Source organism: Pan troglodytes, chromosome 6 (genome assembly GCF_028858775.2).
Source record: "Pan troglodytes isolate AG18354 chromosome 6, NHGRI_mPanTro3-v2.0_pri, whole genome shotgun sequence".
In the NCBI taxonomy this organism is placed as follows: Eukaryota; Metazoa; Chordata; class Mammalia; order Primates; family Hominidae; genus Pan; species Pan troglodytes.
Window position 1 is genome coordinate 103371802 of NC_072404.2, and position 21173 is coordinate 103392974.

Below are 21173 nucleotides of genomic sequence, written 5' to 3' on the forward strand. Positions count from 1 at the left end.
GTGGAAATGGGGTTTATGGCAATTTTGAAGACAAAAGAGTGTGTAACCAATAGAAAGAATGTTTTCTATATCCCCGTTGATCTGGTTTAAAATGCTCTCTGTGTGAATCTAAAACTATTTTAGAAATAGTTTAAAATTAAATTTAAATTATTTAGCCATGAGAAATAAATGCAGACAAAGAGTTTAAGGGAGCTGACTAGCTCATACCATTCAGAAGTTTGTTTGTCTTTCAAGCAGTAACCTAGAAGATAATCCATTAATTATGAAAATAATTTTAATCATGTGGTATGGATATCTTTAATAGACATCATCATAACATATTTGGACTCCTTGAAATTGTCTTATGTGTGAACAAAACAAACTCAATTTGCCTTTTACAGATTTTAAATAATTTTGAAATGTTAAATATAAATATATATTAATGTAAAATTAACATATTAAAAGATCTTTGAAGAAACTAAGCATTAAATCTGTGTATAATCAGACTAAAGCATTTTATTCCAATAACTTTTCTGAAATACAAATTACCTCACATAAAACTCATGTTCTACTTTCCTTAAAAATAAGACAGTTTATCTTATGTGCTTTAAAGCAAATGGATTATTAAATAATGTAAAAGCTTAATAAATTACCAGCTGGTCGAACTATTTATTAATTAATGAGATAAACTTGAGGAGAAAGCAATAATTATAAATATTCTTTTAAAATGTAAATTGATGACCTGACAAGGTTTTTCATTATAAATATATTAATATCTGTTGTATATAGACATTTTTATGCTATGTATTTCATTTTCTCCTGCTCATTTCTAAATTACAGGCATTAGAGAAGCTATAAATACTAAAAGTCAGATTCAGCTGTCTGCTTTCAAGTGTATCACACCACAATCATCGATCTTTGAGAAAACATAGTAGGACAATTCTTTACATAATTGTATAATTATAACCCATGTTGAAATTAGCAAAGTTAGTCAAAAGAAAACATTAAACAGTTTTTCTTTTCTAAATGTCATAAAGACTTTGTAGAATACTTATATTTATAATGGGTAATGTGGTTACATTTTGCATTACACTTCAGCTACTAAAGTTATAAATGATTAAGCTTGAATGAATTTTGGAGTCTCACATCTAGTATATGCTTGTTTTTTTTTTGGTCAGAAACATTTTATGTTTATTTCTTTCTCTTCATTTTGAAGATTAAGGAAAGATTACTTTAAGACTTGAACTTGGCACTTTGCATATCTCTTTGGTTCATGCAATAGTCTTTCCAAGGCTTGTGAAAAATTCTTCTAAAAGGACAAGGTGAATTACTCGGCTAAGATACAGATGCCAATATATATACAAAGAGAACAAAGCTCTATGAAATGTACAGAAGGATCCTGCTCTCCTGCTTGAACATTTAACTGAAAGGAAAAGAACGGAGGAAGCCAGAGTAACAATAACCACATGCCTTTTCCATAAATGATTCTTGCACAGGATTTCAAATACCAGAAGATGGAAGGTTAATAAATGTAGGAAGATTTTATCCATACAAGTTGAGAAAAAGTTAACATATGTAAAATATGGAAATGATCTTCTAAGTGTCTATTGCCTTTGAAAGGTTTCATTCTCAAGTTAATTCACCAGTTAATTTCATGTCATCTGAAGTTTCTCTATTAAAATTTAAGTAAGAGATTCTCATTTGGGAAACAACTTCTAAATATTTCAGAAACACTTATCAACATAACCACAGTGTACTGAATTTAGCTTGTACCAACTCAAGAGAGCTAATTGTGCATGTATATTCACAACTCTTGTGTTTCAGTGCTGTCACAATAGTGCTTGGAATCGAGTGTGGTGGGAGATTTTACAACACAGAAATAAAAAATTACTATTTTTTAATATTTTATTTAATTATTCCTATCAGCCTATGAGTATATTTCTATATTTTTATACAATTTTTATTCCTGTTTTACAAACAGAGAAACTGAGATGGAGAGGTCATCAGCCCAAAGTCATAGTGTGAATGGTGGAGCCAGGATTTATGCTCAGGCAGTGTAACTTCATAGCCTTTGGTCTTAGCCACGATGCTACTCTGCTTCCCAATAAATATTTAGTCAAAGTTTATTCATCAGTATAGAATGATGACATTATTTATTGACTGCATAAACCCAAATTATCAAACACTTTTTCAACATTCTCTCAAAGAAGTAAATTCAATATATTTAACTTGAAATTTAGGAGCATTAAAAAATTAGGAAAACTATTTTATAGAACCAGAGCTTTTCATGGGGACAGGTGCTAGGGTTCTCTGCTCCAGAATTCTGATGCTTAAAATGTTGCATATTTGTTTTAGATGGAAAAAGAGGGTGCTGGCAGAAGGATCCCTGGTTGGGCAGCGACATGCCAGTGTGTCCAGAGGAGTTCCCTGCCTGCCAGGAATCTCAGCAGACATAGTGATGTGAAGGAGCAAGACAAAATGCCAGGTAAAGACCTACTTTAAATAGTACTTAGAAATAAAAATCATAAGAAATGTTGAACCATGCAGTGATGAGAATCACTTTTATACCACCCAAAATCCCGTTTCCTGAAATCTCTATCTGCTTGATGATACTGTCCACATTAAAATTTTTAAATATTTTACAAAGTACTTTCATAAAATAGCTAAACAATCCTGAAATCCATCCTTCTCTTGCCATCATTGGTTTTCCTAAGGCTTTGATATCCTCTACTTCCATTGTTGATTCTCCTGTTTTCATTTTTAAGTCATTTTCTTTGGCCTTCTGCTCTTCCCGTTTTTCACAACTTTAATTATTGACAATGATTTCTGAATCTCCCGTGAGCTCTGGTGTCACATACTTGACACAAAGTACAGTTAAAAACTTCTTGAATGAATGAGTCACTCTCCAATTGCCTGATGAAAATACCTACTTGGAGGTATTTCATCACCTCGAAGCCTGAAAACAACCTATTGTCTTGTCCTTAAAATAACTACCTTTTCTGAGAATTTCTGTTAATGGTAGTGAGAACCAACATTTATTGAGTGATTATCGCATACCAGGCACTTTACAATATATTATCTACTTCTCACAACTATCCTATGAAATAGATGGTGTAATGAAGAAATCAAGGACAAAAGCAGTGAGCAAGTTAAGGAATGGAGATATGAACCCAGGTCATCTAACTCAAACCAGTGCCTCTCCCATCACACGTCAGGCTTATCTGTTTAAGTCCCTTAACCACACTCAGTTCCGGTGGTTTTAACCTGTCAGGTAGAGGCCCAAATAATGACGAATGAAGCCAGAAAAAATAGAACCCAAACTGACAGGTTATTAGGGATGAACAAAAAGAATTGAAAACTCAGTAAAATCCAAGAAAATACATTCATAACCAAAAATATAAAGAATTAAAGAGATTTTTGAAATAGAGTCAAGATTTGCTTATTTGTTTGAATCAAGTTCCAACAATACAAATATTAACTTTGCTTGATTTGGGTTGGAATCTGAGTTGTCAGGACCATTTCTCAGATTCTACTGAGAATGTAAAAGAGACTTAAAGAAGTAACACAGTCGACTAATATATTTTATTTAAAAATTTACTTTTGAAGCCTATAAATGGATAAATTCCAAAATACAGAATATTTAACAATATTTAATATTTTTTACTCAACAGTCTGCCTTTGTGTTTTTCTTTCCATAAACAAATACGCTGGATTAAAGCAACAATACTCTTATCTTCAAGTTCAATGCCTGAGTTTCTTGCATACTATTTCCATTTAAAGTTCAGTAATTACTTAACTTCACATTATTCTGTCACAAATGATAAATGTGCTACCTATGTAGTAAAAATCATAAAACTATTATAAGCCAAGTCAAGAGAATTTATAAAGTTAATATGAAATAATAACTATACTGATACACATGTGCAATGGGCCCTACCAGAAATATGCCAAAATAACAAGTTTTATTTAAAGAATGAGGTCTTTGGGCAGAAAGAAATGAGGGGTCATTATCATCAAAAATTATTAGGAAGATTGTAGGTAAAAAGAAATCAGCCTACAATTTTAACTAAATAAAGGAGGAGAAGGGAGTATATCATTACAGTTGATGCAGTTAGGAAAATTCAATTACCATTTTACCATAAACTGGCTGACTACTTCAATAGCTCACAGTCAGGCTCTCCAGGCATTCTGTTACTCTCCCACTAAGTTTCCTTACATGGGACATAAACCTGCATTTATGATTACAACAAAATATTATAATGCTATTTAATCTGACAGTTGGCAAACAATAGAAAAACAAACTGGAAATTAGTGGAGCCACACCCTCTCACTACCCCTGAAAATAGGGGCTAAAATGAGTCACTAAGAAACAGTATTCAAAGACCACTGTATTAACTAATGTGATTTATAAAATAAGCAAAATTCAGCAATTTTCAATGGAAAATGCCACAGTATTTGAACACTAGGAATGTTTTGATGCTGATTTTTATCAAAGTGGTACTGCAAGCCATTAAGTTGGAACAAATTCCAAATTCACAATTACATGCATCACCTCAGTTTAATAATCCAATAAATGATAAAAAAGACAAATAAAGAAAACAGCATCATATAGCACAGCAGCTTTGTTTGGCTCCCTCTGGATAAAATCTTCAGTTTGCCCATAGTTTTACCTAGAAATCCAGTTGTGGAATCAAATTGTGAATCCTATCAGAGATAAAGGCAAATAAAATATCACAGTTAGATTCTAAGAGTCTACATATGCATATCCAAGTAATTGAATAACTGTTACCATAGTACATTTGTAATGACAGTTTTGTGTTTAATCAATTCAGGAGCCTGTTGATAACCTTGGATAATCAGCCTGATTTCTCCATGCAAAATACAGTAATACTCTCAGCGAATAAAAAGCTCTTTCATTGTCCAATAAACACTTCTTTCAGCTCCACAGAGTAATTCAACAACTCAAAACTATTTAGGTGTTATTCCAATTATGTGGATAAAAAAAATTAACAATAAATGTAAGTACTTTGTGCATTATCACACAGATTTTTTTCCCCACTTTTTGTTGTGCCATTGCTCTCCAAGGTCAAATGGTTGACTGCTAACCAAGTAGAGGATTTCATCCAAAATGTAATACGGTTAGCAGTTAAATGTACCTTTATTTACTTATTTATTTATTTAGAGATGGAGTCTCGCTCTGTTGCCCAGGCTGGAGTGCAGTGGTGCAATCTCAGCTCACTGCAATCTCTGCCTCCCAGGTTCAAGTGATTCTCCTGCCTCAGCCTCCCAAGTAGCTGGGACTACAGGCGCACGCCACCACGCCCAGCTAATTTTTTTGTATTTTTAGTAGAGATGGGGTTTCACCATGTTGGCCAGGCTGGTCTTGAACTACTGACCTCAGGTAATCCGCCCACCTCATGCTCCCAAAATGTTGGGAGTATAGGCGTGAGCTACCATGCTAGGCCTTGGACCTTTACTTTTAATATCCTTTTGTTTAGACAGCTGACTTTGGAGTAGAGTCTATTAAGTTAAGAGAATATCATATGGAGGTACTAAAATGTGATAAGGACTATAAATATGGATGGGGAAAAACTAACGTATTAAAACATAGCTGGAAAATCCTAAAGATGAGAGAGGCTTAGGTAGGGACTAGAAATATTACACATACTTTCATAGAAATTGTAATATCCTGAGATGTAAAAGCCCTGGCATAATAATATCCTTTGTATAGCTCAGTGTCTATGTGGCTCATACACTTTAGATCTATGGATCTTCACCATGGTTATGCATCAGAATCACCGGAGATGCTTTTTCATGGTTATGCATCAGAATCACCGGAGATGCTTTTTTCAAAATATTTACATCTAGATCCCTCCTCACGAAATTCTAAATCAGTATATTTAAAGACAGAATCAGGCATATACATTTTTAAAGAGGTCCCTAGCTGATTATAGTGCACAAGCTTAGCAAGAACATTGCTTTTGATGCCAAATTCATTTTTGAATAGCACAATTTTAAAAGCACATGGAACCAGAGAAGGTTCAGAGAAGCTTGACATTCAAGATAAACGTTAACAAATGGAAGGGGACTCTAACAAGAAAAGGTATATGTTGTTAGAGAGAAAAGGCTCTGGGCTGTTCAAATCTATGAGCACTTTTTTCATAAGTGATCCTTAGGAAATCAAGCAAAAGAGTAAGTATCCATTAAGTGAACGACATTTGGTTGGTTGGATATCAAGTGCCTTTTGATTGCTTGGTTAATAAATTACTAGTAGTATCTACTATTGAGACTTCTAAGACTACTCAAAATAGTCATTTGTCTTGAGTTTTTAACAATCATTCTAAAAACAGGATTAAAGATATATTGGCTTCCACTTGTTCCTCCCACTTACATGTGTGAGACGAGATGAAAAATGCAAAATCATGGCAAAAATAAACCTTATAGTTATTCCAAACACATTAGATACAAATGGACGGGAATCAAGGACTTACGATCTCTGTATTTCAAAATGAATAAAAGTTGAAATTCTATTATTTGCGAATATTAGATCAAATTTCTTAAAGTTAAAATCATAACCACTTACCATTTCAGCTAATAATTTATTCTGGGTTTTAACTTCATGGCCTATTTCAATGGAAAGCTATAAAGAAGAAGGTATACACAGGATTACTCACATAAAAGTATTCAAGTGTTATAAAGTAAAAATAATGTCATTCTAAGCATACACATTTTCTGAAATGAAACGGTCTTCTAGACACATAAACTCTCTTTTTCTGATACTTTTTCTACCAAGATCAATAAAAAATAAATTTGGAATTTCTACTCCTCCCAATTATGGACATTTCTTCTTTCCTCTTTATTTTAATTTCATCTTAATATTCAATTCCATCTTTTAATTTGGTATGTACTACTTCTCTCTGATTCTCTTAACCTTGTATGCTTTTATATCTTTATTACATTCCTACAAAAGCTACAAATTCCTACAAATATCTGTATATTTCCTTCTTACATTTTATTTATTATATTTTATAAATTATATATATATATTTTAACTTATTTTAGGTTTGGGGGTACAGGTGAAGGTTTGTTATACAGTTAAACTCATGTCACATGGATTTGTTGTACAGATTATTTCGTCAACCAAGAATTAAGCCTAGTACCCAACCTTATTACATTTTGAAAGATCTAGAAGTACCCATACAACCAATTCAAATCTAGACAAAAGTATTTAATATTTTCCTAATGAAATGTTACATTACTTTAAATATGTCTAAATTGATTATTTCCTTAGTTTAAAGGTTTTTGCTTTAAAATATGATAATAAATTGAAAAAAATAAATATTAGTGTTACTTACTTCCTGAAGCTCTGAAGAAAAGAGACATAGCTTACAAAATACAATACTATAGCTAATTATGACAACTATTCAAACCAAAATCTATCTAATACTTTATAGGACAGATTCATCAAAGGCTTCACTTCCAAGATATTTAAATAAATAGAATCATCTACTGAAAATCTTGGTAAATCACTGCAAATATTGTTCTTCATCTGTGTGAAAGCACATGGGATAATACTGATACAAAACCATACTAGAATTCTATAGATCAGAACATGAGCTTTCCTCCCAGATTTAACAACTCAGAGATAATAAAGTAACTATAAAGCTAGACTGCCCACATTACTCAACTTCTATCACTGTCATTCATGCCAAGGAAAAATATTTCCAGGACATCACAACTTTCTTCTAACAAGTAATCTAAATTATCTACATTGGGGGGGTTTTTAAAGGCATTTAATTCTTAAGTCCTTCCAAGTGTTGTATTTTTAAAATTAACATTATACAATATTACTTAGTTCATAAATCAACTTTAGTTTAATATGACTTTGAAAACAATCCTGTTTCAAAATCTAAAGGTCTCCAGACTGAATATAATTCGATTTTCCAAAGACTATATTGAAATACCAATTAAGTTTTATCAACATGGGCTTCTACTGAATGCTTTATAAGTGAACGTCATGTTCATTATAATGCAGTATCAATCACATATATTATTAAAATCATCTTCGTGTAATTCTTTTGTTCAATACAAATTTACTCAACACCATTGATAAGGAATTATGCTAAGTGCTATATAGAATATAAAGTAAGTACAATAGAAAACCTGCATTCTGGTAAATTCCTTTTACATACAAATAATGCCAATGCAAATCACTATGAATAAGTGTTACAGAAATGGCACAAATGGTCTTATGTTCATAAGAAGAAAAGTTACTTTTGGATGTGGTAATCAGGTAAAAGTTTGGAGGGAGGGGGTGCAATGAAGTGGGGCGGATGTGGATAAGCAGCACTTCAGTTGATCTAAGAAGGAAGTGGAGGCTTAAGGCAAAGGGATAGTGTGATATGGGGGTGGGAAAGTGACAGCATACAGAAGACACAAAGTGTAATTTGTCTAGCAGGAAGCACATACAGATTCTGGAAGTGTGAGAGATAAGATCTCAAAAGCTAAGGCCAATTTTTGAAAGATCTATCTGATTTAATCAAGCTACGAAGCATGAACTTTATTAAATCATGGAAGGATGCTGAAGACTTCTGGGAGTGCAGGATGCAAGTTTTAAAATATTCTAAACGAGGACTGTGGCAATGATTATATAGCTCAGATCATAATGTGCAAAAAAACAGGAACAGATAGGTTAAGATGTTCTTCCAATAGTTCAACTAAGAAAAACAGGGGATAGGCCAGGTGCGGTGGCTCACACCTATAATCCCAGCACTTTGGGAGGCCAAGGCGGGCGGATCACCTGAGATAAGGAGTTCAAGACCAGCCTGGCCAACATGGTAAAACCCTGTCTCTGCTAAAAATACAAAAATTAGCCGGGTGTGGTGGCGGGCACCTGTAATCGCAGCTATTTGGGAGGCTGAGACAGGGGGATTGCTTTAACCTAGGAGGCAGAAGTTGCAGTGAGCCAAAACTGCACCATTGCACTCCAGCCTGGGCAACAAGAGCAAAACTCCATCTCAAAAAAAAAAAAAAAAAAGAAAAGAAAACCAGGGGATAGTATTAGAAATAGAAAGGCAAAGATAGAAACATCAGAAAGACAGTGTAAGACTCAGTGACTGAAATGAAGTACAAAGGTAGAAATAAGAAAGACCAAGATTTATAGCTTAGAAGACTGGATTAAAAAAAGCAGAAGAGCTACTTGGGGGTGGAAGATGGACAGCTCTGTTTGAGACATTACAGCAGACAGCATACAGTATACAAAAAACAGCTGGAGATTTTTCTTAAGTATTAAAAAAAAAACTATCTTTTGATGTACCACATTTTTTAACTTACTCAAAGCACAGTCTAAATTTTGAGTGTACTTTGACCTCACGAAACCACAGTATCTGAGTAAATGAATTCCTTAGGATGACGTCAATAAGAATATATAGTTTATAATTATATGTATAGAAATATAGGAATTAAAACACATATAATATTTGTTATATACTTACAGATTTTATAGCAGTTACTTTGCTTCTCAGACTTTCAGTGAGCCTCTCATTTTCTTCTTCACAGGCACTATACCCACTATTAGCATAGCCATAGTTCCCATAGTTGCCAGGAGGTACTCCTTCACCTGCAAGGATCAGAGTCACAAAGGTGGTTCTAGAGAAGCCACTTTTGAAACACTGATAGTTAGGAAAGAACTGAAAAAGACCCCTGGAGGGCCTTGCAAACCACATATGTCTCTAATATTCATACTCCAAATGAATTTTAAAAATAAACAACCAAACAGAGATCAGACCAATTCTTTCCATTACCCTCTGTTAACCAAAGAATATTCAGTTCAGTTCATTTTGATACACATTTCTGGATTGCTTATTGATTGTCCAGAAGATACAAAAATAGGTACTAATACACAAGAATATTCAGGATACATTCCCTGCTCAAGAGAAACATATATTTTAATAAAAGTTCTAAAAGCAGTAACATCATCTACCCATTGAAAAAGCGTGGCTGTGAAGAGGAAGGGAAAAGTGGTTAATACAGAAGGACGGGAGCTCATAGCGGCGAGGGTTCTTTACTGGCATCTCTTTCTCTTAAATAGACAGTTGGACAGGAAAGAGCCAAAGCAGGGAGGGGGCAAACTGAAGCTCTAGGAAAGAGACACAATAACTTATGCAGAATGTTAGCTGAGAGTCAAGAGGGAGATTCATTTATTCTTCAATATATATTTGAAGAATTACCATGTATCAGATCCACTGTTCTTTCTAGGTGCTACTTTTATGGAACTCTAAGGGATAAGAATGTACACCTCCCTGCCTAATACAGTACTTCATAGTCATCAGGCTATCAAACAACAGATGGAGTGGGCCTTAGTGAATACATATATAAATATGTTGGGCGATTAAGAGGAAACGGCATAGTTCAGGGTGTTAGTTAACTATACTTTTTTTTTTTTTGACATGGAGTCTCGCTCTGTCGCCCAAGCTGGAGTGCAGTGGCGCGATCTCGGCTCACTGCAAGCTCCGCCTCCCAGGTTCAGGCCATTCTCCTGCCTCAGCCCTCCGAGTAGCTGGGACTACAGGTGCCCGCCATCACACCTGGCTAATTTTTTTTTTTTTGTATTTTTTAGCAGAGACAGGGTTTCACCCTGTTAGCCAGGATGGTCTCGATCTCCTGACCTCATGATCCATCCGCCTCGGCCCCCCAAAGTGCTGGGATTACAGGCGTGAACTTTTTTTAAACATAATTGTTGCCATCAATTTTCTTAGTAAAGGGAGAAAACGGGCTATCTGCTGAAGAATGGGTGATCATTCAGAATATACAGTAAGGAGAATGATAGAGGAAAGGGACCGGGACTGCACAGGATTACTAAAGATAAAACAAACTTGTTTGAGGCAATATACTACGGTGGCTTCAATCGTCCCAGGTGTGTGGTTTTTTTCTGCAGAAGAGTTCATCGGCCTGAGTTAGTCCAGGAGAAGGTGGATGGTTGGACTAATCTATAGTTGGAAGCTTATAATATTGAGGTTGCAGAAAAACGGAGCCCCAAGAGGTTGAGACTGCTTGCCAAAAGAGCGGTTGAAGATCTGGATTATGGGGATTAGATTGGACAGATATTAAAGCAGATTCAACAGTGACTTGAGAATGTGGGGAAAGGAATGATATCAAAACTAGAAGTCTCAGAGCCTGCTGCACACAGTTGCTTGCACCTATAATCCCAGCTACTCGGGAAGCTGAGGGAGGCAGGATCACTTGAGGTCAGGAATTTGAGACCAGCCTGGGCAACACAGCAAGACCTCATCTATTAAAAACAAACAAAACTAGAAGTCTCCATATGCTCAGTGAGCAGATGCAGCAGCAGTGACAGGAGGTAACAGCACTGATCACTGAAGGACAGTCAAGGTGTGAATAGGAACTTCTTTCAAGGCACAACAGAAATTTCATTTTCCCTATGAAGCAAAACTCTCACTGATTTCTTACAGCTCTGATTGTATGTAACATTAATATTGCACTCTGTACAGTACTATAAGGGAAGAGAATAAGTTTGTTTGACTCAACACTGTATGTCCCCCCATAAACCTACAAACACATACACACTGTAAGGCACACTCAATGAATACATGATGTGAACTAATTAATGAAAAGAATCTGAGTTCACTGTTATTGAACTTTGAATGTGCATACCTTTGTCCAGAATGGAATCATATGCTTCTCTGAAGGCAAAGACAGTATCTCATGCTTCCATATCCTCCCTGTACCTAATGCGTACTTTATATGCAGCAGATACCTATGCAATCTCCACCACCACAAAAACCACAACAAAATATTGAAGAAGTATTTTCCAAACAGAAGAGAGTTGTACTATCTGAATTTTGCTGCTGACACACTATCCATGACACACTATCCATGAAGCTCTCCACATGTTTTATTATAAAAGAACTCAAGGAGTGGGCATATTTTTCCACTCAGTCAAATATTAAAATCACCATTTAAAAATGCATTCTTACTCTATTAATCAATGATACTCTGTGCAAACTGTAGTTTAATAAGGGCCAAGATACTTAAAGAAAGAATGTCTTCTTATTTTGTGTGGCTGAGGTTCTGAGTATATAACATTTACCCAATAAGTAATTACTGACTGGTTGAATTCAAACATTTGACAACTTCACCAAGGAATTCATTATAAATTAATTGCTATTTTTTCTTTCCTTTGTTTAGTTGCTTTTGCCTATCTTAATTTTAATTTTAGAGTTCTTCCATGCTGTTCCATTTATTCAAAGTGAAATTCTTGTTGTATTTATCGTCCAGAAATATATCAATGCACATTCCTATTAAAGGGTTGATCTTCCCTCAAACTATGACCCATCCCAAATACAATGACAGAAGTAAAAACCAAATAAAATGCTGGAATTGCTATTCCAAACAAAGCCACTTCTCTTCTGGTGGTGTACTGCTATGAAAAGTTGTAAAAAAGCTAGTGAGTACTGAAGATCATCCTCAGCCTTTGTTTATTTAGATAAACGCTACTTTTTTGGATAGGTTCTATCAGTAAGCTAACAAAACCATTTAGAGATTTATGTGAAGTGTGGCAGCTTCTGCCTATGGATATGTATCAGATTCACTATGATCCCAAATTTAAAATTTCAGGTCAATATGCATTCATACTTTAAAAAAAAAGAAAAGAAAAAATGTGTAACAAAAGCCCTTGTCACTTCACACCAATGTAAATTATAGCAATAGTAGTTACCTAGGTAATTACCTCTCCTCTCAGTCACAGAAGAGCTTTTTTTAAAAAAAAAAAAGAAAAGAAAAAAAAAGGAAAAAAGGAGAAGGTAGTGGGCTCTAAATTGGAGAAATTCTAATTTTACTGGCTGAGCTGAGGTCCAGGTAACAATACTTTAAAAACTTCCCAAGGGATTCTAATGTACAGTCAGGGCTGAGAACCATTACTCAAGTCACTTTCCTGCAATTTAACATGGCACACTGCAGCAGGAAAATACTCAAAAGGGCCTAGGGGCCTACTGATGAAATCCAAACTCTTTGGCCTCGCATGCAAAGATCTCCACAGTGTGATCCCGCATCCCCTACTTCACCCAAACTGGCTTAATCATAATCCCTTACTTCTTTTGAGTTCCTCCTATCTGGAACTCACTTCCCCCACTCTCCATTATTCAAGGTCTACTTCAAATTCCTATGTCTCCACCAAATACAGAAAGATCTTCCCCACAAAGTACACAGTGATCTATCTCTGAAATCTCTGAGACCATCCCTTATATGTAGAACTTATCTGGTATTTGGATGTATAGCGACACTTTGTACTACAATTTATCTTTGCACATATTCCTACTCCCCACCTAGACTGGAAGCTTTGGGGATCACAAACAGGGCAACAAACAACTGTATACCTAGAGCTTACTCAAGCACACAATAAATCTTTTTTGGTATTAAGGATGATGAACAAGAAAAACATTTAGACATATAAAGCTAAACTTGCTCAAAATTATTTCTTTTTTTTTTCTCTTCAATTTACCTGGCCCCATTTTCTATGATCCAAGTAGTCATAAAAACTTCATTAAAAAAACAAAAAACTTTCTCATACTACAATTTATTGATCAATAAACAAGTCTACGGTTATTGGCAACTTTCACTGACTTTAAATATCTGACACTTTGGGGATTTTTTTTTCTTTTTTCAATCTTATAATGACTGAGAAAGGTAACATCTTTTTTCAAATGTTTCATTTATTTTCTGAAGTATACTGCACTCTAATTTAGCGGAGTCTTCTTTAAAAAAAAAATCGTGTCCTAAGAGAAAGCTTCAGAACCAGAAAATGCCGTTCTAGTAGTTGTGCGTTACTATGAGGGCCCATTAAAATTCCTTGTGTCTAACTTATTCTTGCTGATGAGCCAGTTTCCTAATCCCAAAGGTAAAGATCAAATGTTAAGTCGCCAAACCTTAACCACGTTCTACTGCCTTAACCGTGGCACAAGGTTCAGATTAAGAAATCGCCTTTGACCCAGAAGTTACAGTTCCAGGACCTTTAACAATAATGACACATACATTTACCTTTGTAACTCACTGTTACCAGATTAACGACCATTACTAGCGTGCTTTGGGTGCAACCACCCACTCTTCAAATTCCGCTTCTGAAGAAACTAAGATCCAGGGCCAGTAGAGAAACAGAAACCGGGGTCGGGCTTTGGAAAACATAGCAGGGTCCATAACCACGCTCAGTCAATAACACTAAAACACTCGACCACTGAGATGCCACCTGTACACACCCACCCCTAGTCCACTACTTTCTCTAGCCTACCATCCAAACTTGAATCTGACTCAAACTTAAGGAAATTCCAAAGATCTGGGACAAATGGTGTGTTTCCACTCGACATGGACCCCAAAGATCCCCTCTAGACATCCTGTTTTTTGGACCAAATGCCAGGAACATAAGACAGGTTCGATTTCCTCCCGCGCCCCAGCGCTCCCGGTTCTAGGGCCCCAAACTTCGAACCTCAGCCCTCTTCTTACCCAGGCCTGCACGCCTCATCCTGCCAGAGGAGAGAGAGAAAAGGCGGGTGCGGGGCTTTGGGTGAGTAGGAAACAGCTAGGGGCGACCCGGACCGCGTCTTCAGTACCAGGGCCCAGCGAAACACCAACTTCTTCCCCTAAAGCGCCACGACATCAGTGGAGTCTAACCACCGCGCCGGATGATGGCGTCACCACGGCGCTCATTGGAGCCCTGGGAAGAAGGTTGAAAGGCATTCTGGGAAATGTAGTTCACCAACGCATAACGTGTTGCTGAGGGCGTGATGTGAACCCGGTTCCAGGAGCGGACGGGGCGTCCGGAAAAGGGGGCGGCTTCTACTGCGGCTCAGATTCTGGGTTTCTGATCCAACGTTCCCGCCGTTCCGCTCGCAGCCCGCGGGTCGCTGCTTTCAGTTTGTTGACCACCAAGTTTAACCTAGCAGATCTGCTCCTCCCCACCCACAAGAGGATGGTTGGGGTATCTTTCCTGATTCAGCCTCGAACTCCCTCTCACCTCCAGAAACGACTCAGGGAAAGTTAGAGAAAACTTTGTCCAGGTTTCTCAGTTTACAAACAAGTAATCCGACATCCACAGAAGTAACCGATTTGTGCCTTGTAGTATCCAGTAAAGGAAAGAAAACCAGGTTCCTTTGAGTAGGACTCCTGCTCAGATGAGAGCAGACTAGGAAAGGCCGCGGGGTCTGGTCGGAGGCACTGAATAGTTAGTTCCCTGTTACTGCATCTGTTGTACTTCTAGAAAGAACCAAGACTTTTAGTTGTTATGGGGACCAAAGGACCCCTAAACGCTCTCCCACTTTTTTTTTTTTTTTGACTTACACAAAGCTTATTGAAATACTGCTTACACAAGGCAGTGTGCCAATTAGGGGTTTAAAACTTGTTGGCGAGTTGGAGGTGTTACTGGTATCGAGGTTAATCCTAGAATTTCATTTTATCTCACAGGATTTATCGTGAGAATACGATGAAATCGTGGTTTTTGAAGGGAAAACAAAAAAACCTGATACACAGTAGGTGATCAAAATTCACTGGGTGTCTGCGGTTTTGTTGTTGCTGCTGTATATATGGCAGTGGAATCGTCTCCACACTAGAGATTTCCGAATATGTGATCTTTGATCATTTAGCGTTTCCTCATAGTTTCCCAGGACATTATTAACATTGACTATAATACTGGCATAAGTCTCTGCGTTAAGTTGCTTTTGTAAAAAATACATGAAAACAATTTTTAATAAGAGTTATTAACCTGGGAAGGAAGCTTTATCCAATAGTGTTTTGATAGAAAAAAATCATTAAAATAAAACCGCCATTTTCTAAAAGCAATGAAATTAAATGAGCATAATATCAGGGACAATTATTACAAATAAAAGATGGAGATTCAATAAAAGAAATGATAGCTAGGTATCCCTTTATGACTTAAAATCTGTGACAGTCCTTTGGTTAAAAAAATGCATGTTCTATAATTAAAACGTTTAAAAATTGCCTTACAGAAGGCTTGCTGATGGAAATGTAGAAATCGTTATTTTTGAAAATATGGTAATATTTACTAGAACTAATCATTTAGATTACATAAAATATACTGCTTCCTTTACATGGTAGGAAGACATAAGAATGAAATGTAGTTAAAAGGGAAACATATATAATGTACTAAGAATATAACTGAAGTAAGGCAAAGCTAGTTCATATTGAAGTTGTTACCTAAAAAATCCAATTATTGTTTTTAGCTAACATTGCTAGTATCAAATTAGGATAATGTCATCTGAAAAAAATTTGCACTCAAAGGAAGAGGTGGGAAAAATGAACTCAATGTGCAGAAAAAGAATTATTAAATGTGACCATAGTTGACATTAGCGATCAGAGGGAATCATTTTCACTTTTCTCGTTGTGCTTTTTCCTTTTTAAATTAAAATCCTTAACTTTTCTTACTGATTGAAAGCAAATAAATTTCGCAGAGATGAATAGCATTTAGAACCTCTTCTCTAATCTCACAGGATAGTCTCACAGAAAACATCTAATGTTTGTAGGTCTCTAGGAGATAAAGGACTAAAAATTACTTAAAATAATATTAAGTATTCCTTCTAGTAATTACAAAAGCAAGAATAAAAGCAGGAAATGTCTGAATCAAGGTGCAAAATAGGAACTTTTCTTTCTCCTATCTGTCTGCTTCCTGCCTGCCCATTTGTCCTACCTCTTCCTGACCAAATTTCAAGTCCAATCCAAGGGAAAAGAGCGTACCAAGCTCTCAAAACTGGTTCAATAAACATTAACACATTTTTCAATCATGAAGCAAATTCAGTATCTCGGGTATCATATTTGAACTGTCACAAAATGTAAACTAGAAACAAAAAGCTCTTGATTTACAAACAAGCTATGGGACAAAGTTTGTTTCTAAGTTTGTTGTTTGGTATTTAAAGCACATTTTCCCTGAAGACTGAAATGATGGTCAGGTTCCCAATTCAGCCCAGAAAACACATGGCTGTTAGAGTTACTATGCTGGCCAATCAAAGTCTGTGTAACCCATAGGACAGCAGAAATACCACATATTTTCAAGACCAATAGAAGGAAAATAATGTTGTAATACTTGTGATAAAATAAAGCAACGCCATTAAAGAAGAAATAGAGTGTTTAAAAATTATTTTGGTTATTCATGTTTGAGAAAGAATGAGTTTTACTTAAAAGTTTTAAGAATGCGAAGAATATTTTCAAGGAGTTTGCAAAAAGTCACCAATTTGATCTGTCTTTTCCATAATTTGGGAATATTACTAGCACTGATGGCAAGCTTTTCAGCCATAGTTTGTAAAAATTAGGCACACAATTCCAACCTTAAAGTCCTCAGCAGAGCCAGACACATAATTTGTGGGGCTCAGGGCAAAATGAAAATGTTGTGCCTCTAGTTCAGAAAACAGGGGAAAAGTTCAGTTAAAGGTATTAAGATACAAAACTTCTCTTTCTTCTGTTTTCTTCTGTAATCTCCCTACCATCCTTCCTCCCCTCCCCACACCAACTTGTCATAGTGTTTTTATTTGCTATTTAATATTCTTCTGAGTAAAGAAAAAAATAAATTATTAGCATTAATTTTACCCTTGATCTTTATATTGTGCAATGACAGTTTTAAATGCAAACATAAGAGCACGCTACTCGTGAAATCACTAAAATTACACATTTGGTATTTTGTACTTTGATATGGTTTGGATATTTGTCCCAACTAAACATCATGTTGAAATGTAATCCCCAGTGTTGGAAGTAAGTCGTGGTGGGAAATGTTTGGATCATGGAGGCAGATCCCACATGAATAACTTAGCACCATCCCCATGAGTGAGTTCACACGAGATCTGATGTCTAAAAGTATGTGGCACCACCTCCTGTCTCTCTGGGTCCCACTCTCACCAAGTAACCTGCCCTCTCCCGCTTCACCTTCTGCTATGAGTAAGAGCTCCCTGAGGCATTACCAGAAGCTGAGCAGATGCTGGCACTATGCTTCCTGTACTGCCTGCAGAAACATGTGTCAATTAAACCTCTTTTCTTTATAAATTACCCAGTCTCAGGTACGTCTTTATAAAAATGCAAGAATGGCCTAAATAGATACCTTACACATGAATCTGTATTTCACTCTTACCATGGCAGAGCAGTCAAAACACTGCATCAAAACTAAGTCAACTGATTTTATTTCATGTCTTGACAGGCACATATTCTACCAACATTCTACCTTCAGCCTACTGATGAGTTAGGAGGGACTTAAAAGAAAGAGAGCAAGGGGTTGCCTTATCTATTCTTTTCCTTTTATGCCATCATTTTTAATACAATTGGCTAATACAACAATGTAAGATAAAAAAGCACGTGATAGGGTTCCTTGGTCATTTTCTTCTTTCTGTGGAAGAAGTTCTGGTTCAAGCAGAACACGTAGCCTTTTGGGGCTGTCAGTGTCCATACTTATTCTGACACGAACTTAACACACCTTGTAATCTTTTTGAGTGTTTCTGAACTCCCATGCATCATGGGTCCACTGGCATTCTGTGTTCCTGGGTCACTGCAAATGTAATATTCAAATGAAGTGGCAAAGAACACTGAAAATGCATGTTGTACGTATCTCCTGCAATCGTGGGCACTCTCTCTTGTTCCATAAGACTTTATGTACAAAACTTAAGGCCAAAGGTAAAATTATTAAGAATTTCAAGACAGTGACCACAGAGCATTAAACCAAGTTTGGGGGCCTTCTGATTAAGGAAACTTACGCAACTGCAAAGGTTGCAGGCCCCTAAACCTGGCCCTGGTCCTCAGAAAGAAATTTTCAAAGGAAATAGGGCCATAATTGGTAGAGAAAAAGGAGGGAATGAGTGAATACAGAGGACGTATATATACACAGATAGAATTAAAGTGAAACATTTAAATTGAGCAGTGAAATTCACAGGGAAGCAAGAAAGTAGAGTATACAGGTACTGCTCTAAGAGAAAGGAAAGAAGAAAGGGAAGAGGTGGTAAGTTGCACACTTCTCTCAAACCACTGACCAAGCCAGTTTCTGTCTAAGTAAATTACTATTGTGGTTGACGAGCCATAGATGAGTAAAACTCTAGTGTGTATAAGCAGTAAGAAAAACTGTCCTCAAGGTGGGCATGATGCCAGCAAACATGAGTGATGGGGCATAACTTCAGGGATGAGGCTTTTTCTGTGTTTCATGGCAAGATGTTTCACACTTCCAGCAATTCTAATGTATTACTAAGTTCTCATTCTGGGAAATGATTCCTTCCTTAATATCAGTTAATCAGTAGCTGTGATTTTTTTTTGTCTGAATATCCGGCCCCACAGCAGAACAGTACTATAAAGCTAAATTTTAAAATGAGTACTTTGCATAGGCTGCCCTTTTAATATTCCAATTTTGGAGACATCTTTGACATTTCTAAAACATAATTTTAAAGAAGATAGGTTTAATTCTCATTGCCTAGAATATGTCAGTGTTGTATATTTTAAAATTCTCTGCATTATCTATCATTCAAGACTAATTTAGTCAAGTTGATAGTCATTTTATTTTAATAGAATTTATTATTCAATAAATATATTGAATTATCATAGTGATACATTGAAACTACAAAATGAAAAATGAAGTATACAACTTAGTTTTATTCCTACAGCACTGTTAGACACTTTGACAGACATGTTACACTACTGACTTGTTTTTTTTCCCAGTGGTGATTAGCTGAGTTTACATCATAGACAAAACACTTCAATCTGTTATTCAGATATTAAAATATGCTATCCATTTTTATGTAGTAGACATTCACTTCACCTAAGTTTCCTGTTTTACTAAAGCTAATGATCTCATGACTTTTGATTTCTAGAATTAGGCCAAGACTGTGTCACAGATGTATGCAAGTCATCTCATTTCAATTTGCCTTGGCTATTGACACAGAAGCACTCCTTGGAGCCTAATGATCCAGTTTTCTCACCTTGTCTGTTGACCATAATCCCACACTCAGCTGAAATGATCCAATTTTTTATCTTTAATATTTTGGTTTTTTTTCTTATAGGTTGAATTTAACTGCTTTGGAATATCAGATAGCATTAAAATGATTTAATTATTGTACCAAGAATCATTATTAGTTTACATCCACATTCCAGGAGGATGGAATCTGGTATATCCTTCAAAACACATTTGTGCTTGGGTAAAGTTTTCCTGTAACTAATTTGTACTGACTTCCTCTTCTTGATTTACTTTATGGTACATCTATATCAGGATATATAGATTGCATTACTTTGCTCACTCATTATGGGCAGTAATTCTGAAATCAGATATATGCTTCAGATTTTAATGTAATGGAGCATTTTCTTAATTTAAAATTCTTCTCTAGCAAGGTTTTGCTTTTTACTTTTCCACAGGGAAACCGTTTCTGATGGCACAAAACTTGAGTCATAATGTATAATCTTTGCAGTTATAAAATAACTGCCATCTTTGTTTTACAGTTTACTCACCTGTAAAAGCTGTTTATTGTCAAATAGGAGACACTATGAATCAAATTTCTTCTCTTGCTGAAGTGCTTCCCCCACTAAAAATCTCTATTAATAGGGCCCCCCAAGATCAAAAAGGTAGTTTGATCAGTGTTAGCAAGGAGTTATGCGGAAATAAGAATTGTTACAGGGAGAATTAGAAAACTGGTTTTATAGGAACAGACGGGAGAGAATTTGCCACTACTGCTCTGGCTGCTCAACCTTTATTAAAGTATTAATATGGCACTTTTGGGCACTTAGCTTGGATGCCTTATTCTAGGCCAGTGTGAATTTTATGGCTCAGTTAGAAAACTTTGCAAAGAGAAAAAAAGAAGTTTTTAAATAATAATATGTGACATTAATATTCATGCTTATACAATCCTATGAAATCTGGGTTTGATTTCTTTTCTTTCCTTCCTTCCTTTCTTTTTTCTTCCAGGTGCCACCCACAGAATATTTACCCTGTACTATAAAGAATTTAAAAAAAAACAAAACAAAAACGAGTTGGGAAGATGCTTTAATTCTCTCCCAGGTCACGAATGTCCTCCCTTATCCCAAGTGAAGGAGTTAAGTAGATGGGTCATCCAGTATGTCACCATAGTACTCTACTAGTCTAATGGGTGAGGGTTAAGTTTACTGATGAAACAGACAACCTGACAGACTCTAATGCTAGTGAAATAATGGAGTAGCTT

At 35.9% G+C, this 21173-nt stretch overlaps 1 protein-coding gene across 3 annotated transcripts in view; it reads right to left on the reverse strand.

Annotated features, from left to right (window-relative positions):
* Window positions 1-14698, reverse strand: part of BET1 (Bet1 golgi vesicular membrane trafficking protein) — a 40323-nt gene extending 25625 nt beyond the window's left edge. Inside the window, exons 1-4 of one of the 3 annotated variants that reach the window (XM_024357926.3) lie at window positions 14494-14698; window positions 9474-9598; window positions 6563-6619; window positions 3543-4683 (exon numbers count right to left, since the gene is read on the reverse strand). In XM_024357926.3, the coding sequence (XP_024213694.1) occupies window positions 4528-4683; window positions 6563-6619; window positions 9474-9598; window positions 14494-14512 (357 nt within the window). In that variant the 5' untranslated portion in view covers window positions 14513-14698 and the 3' untranslated portion in view covers window positions 3543-4527. Of the gene's footprint in view, window positions 1-3542; window positions 4684-6562; window positions 6620-9473; window positions 9599-14493 lie in introns of those variants that run through there. The other 2 variants (XR_010158899.1, XR_010158898.1) reach the window with 2 other exon arrangements.
* Window positions 14699-21173: the final 6475 nt, after the last annotated feature.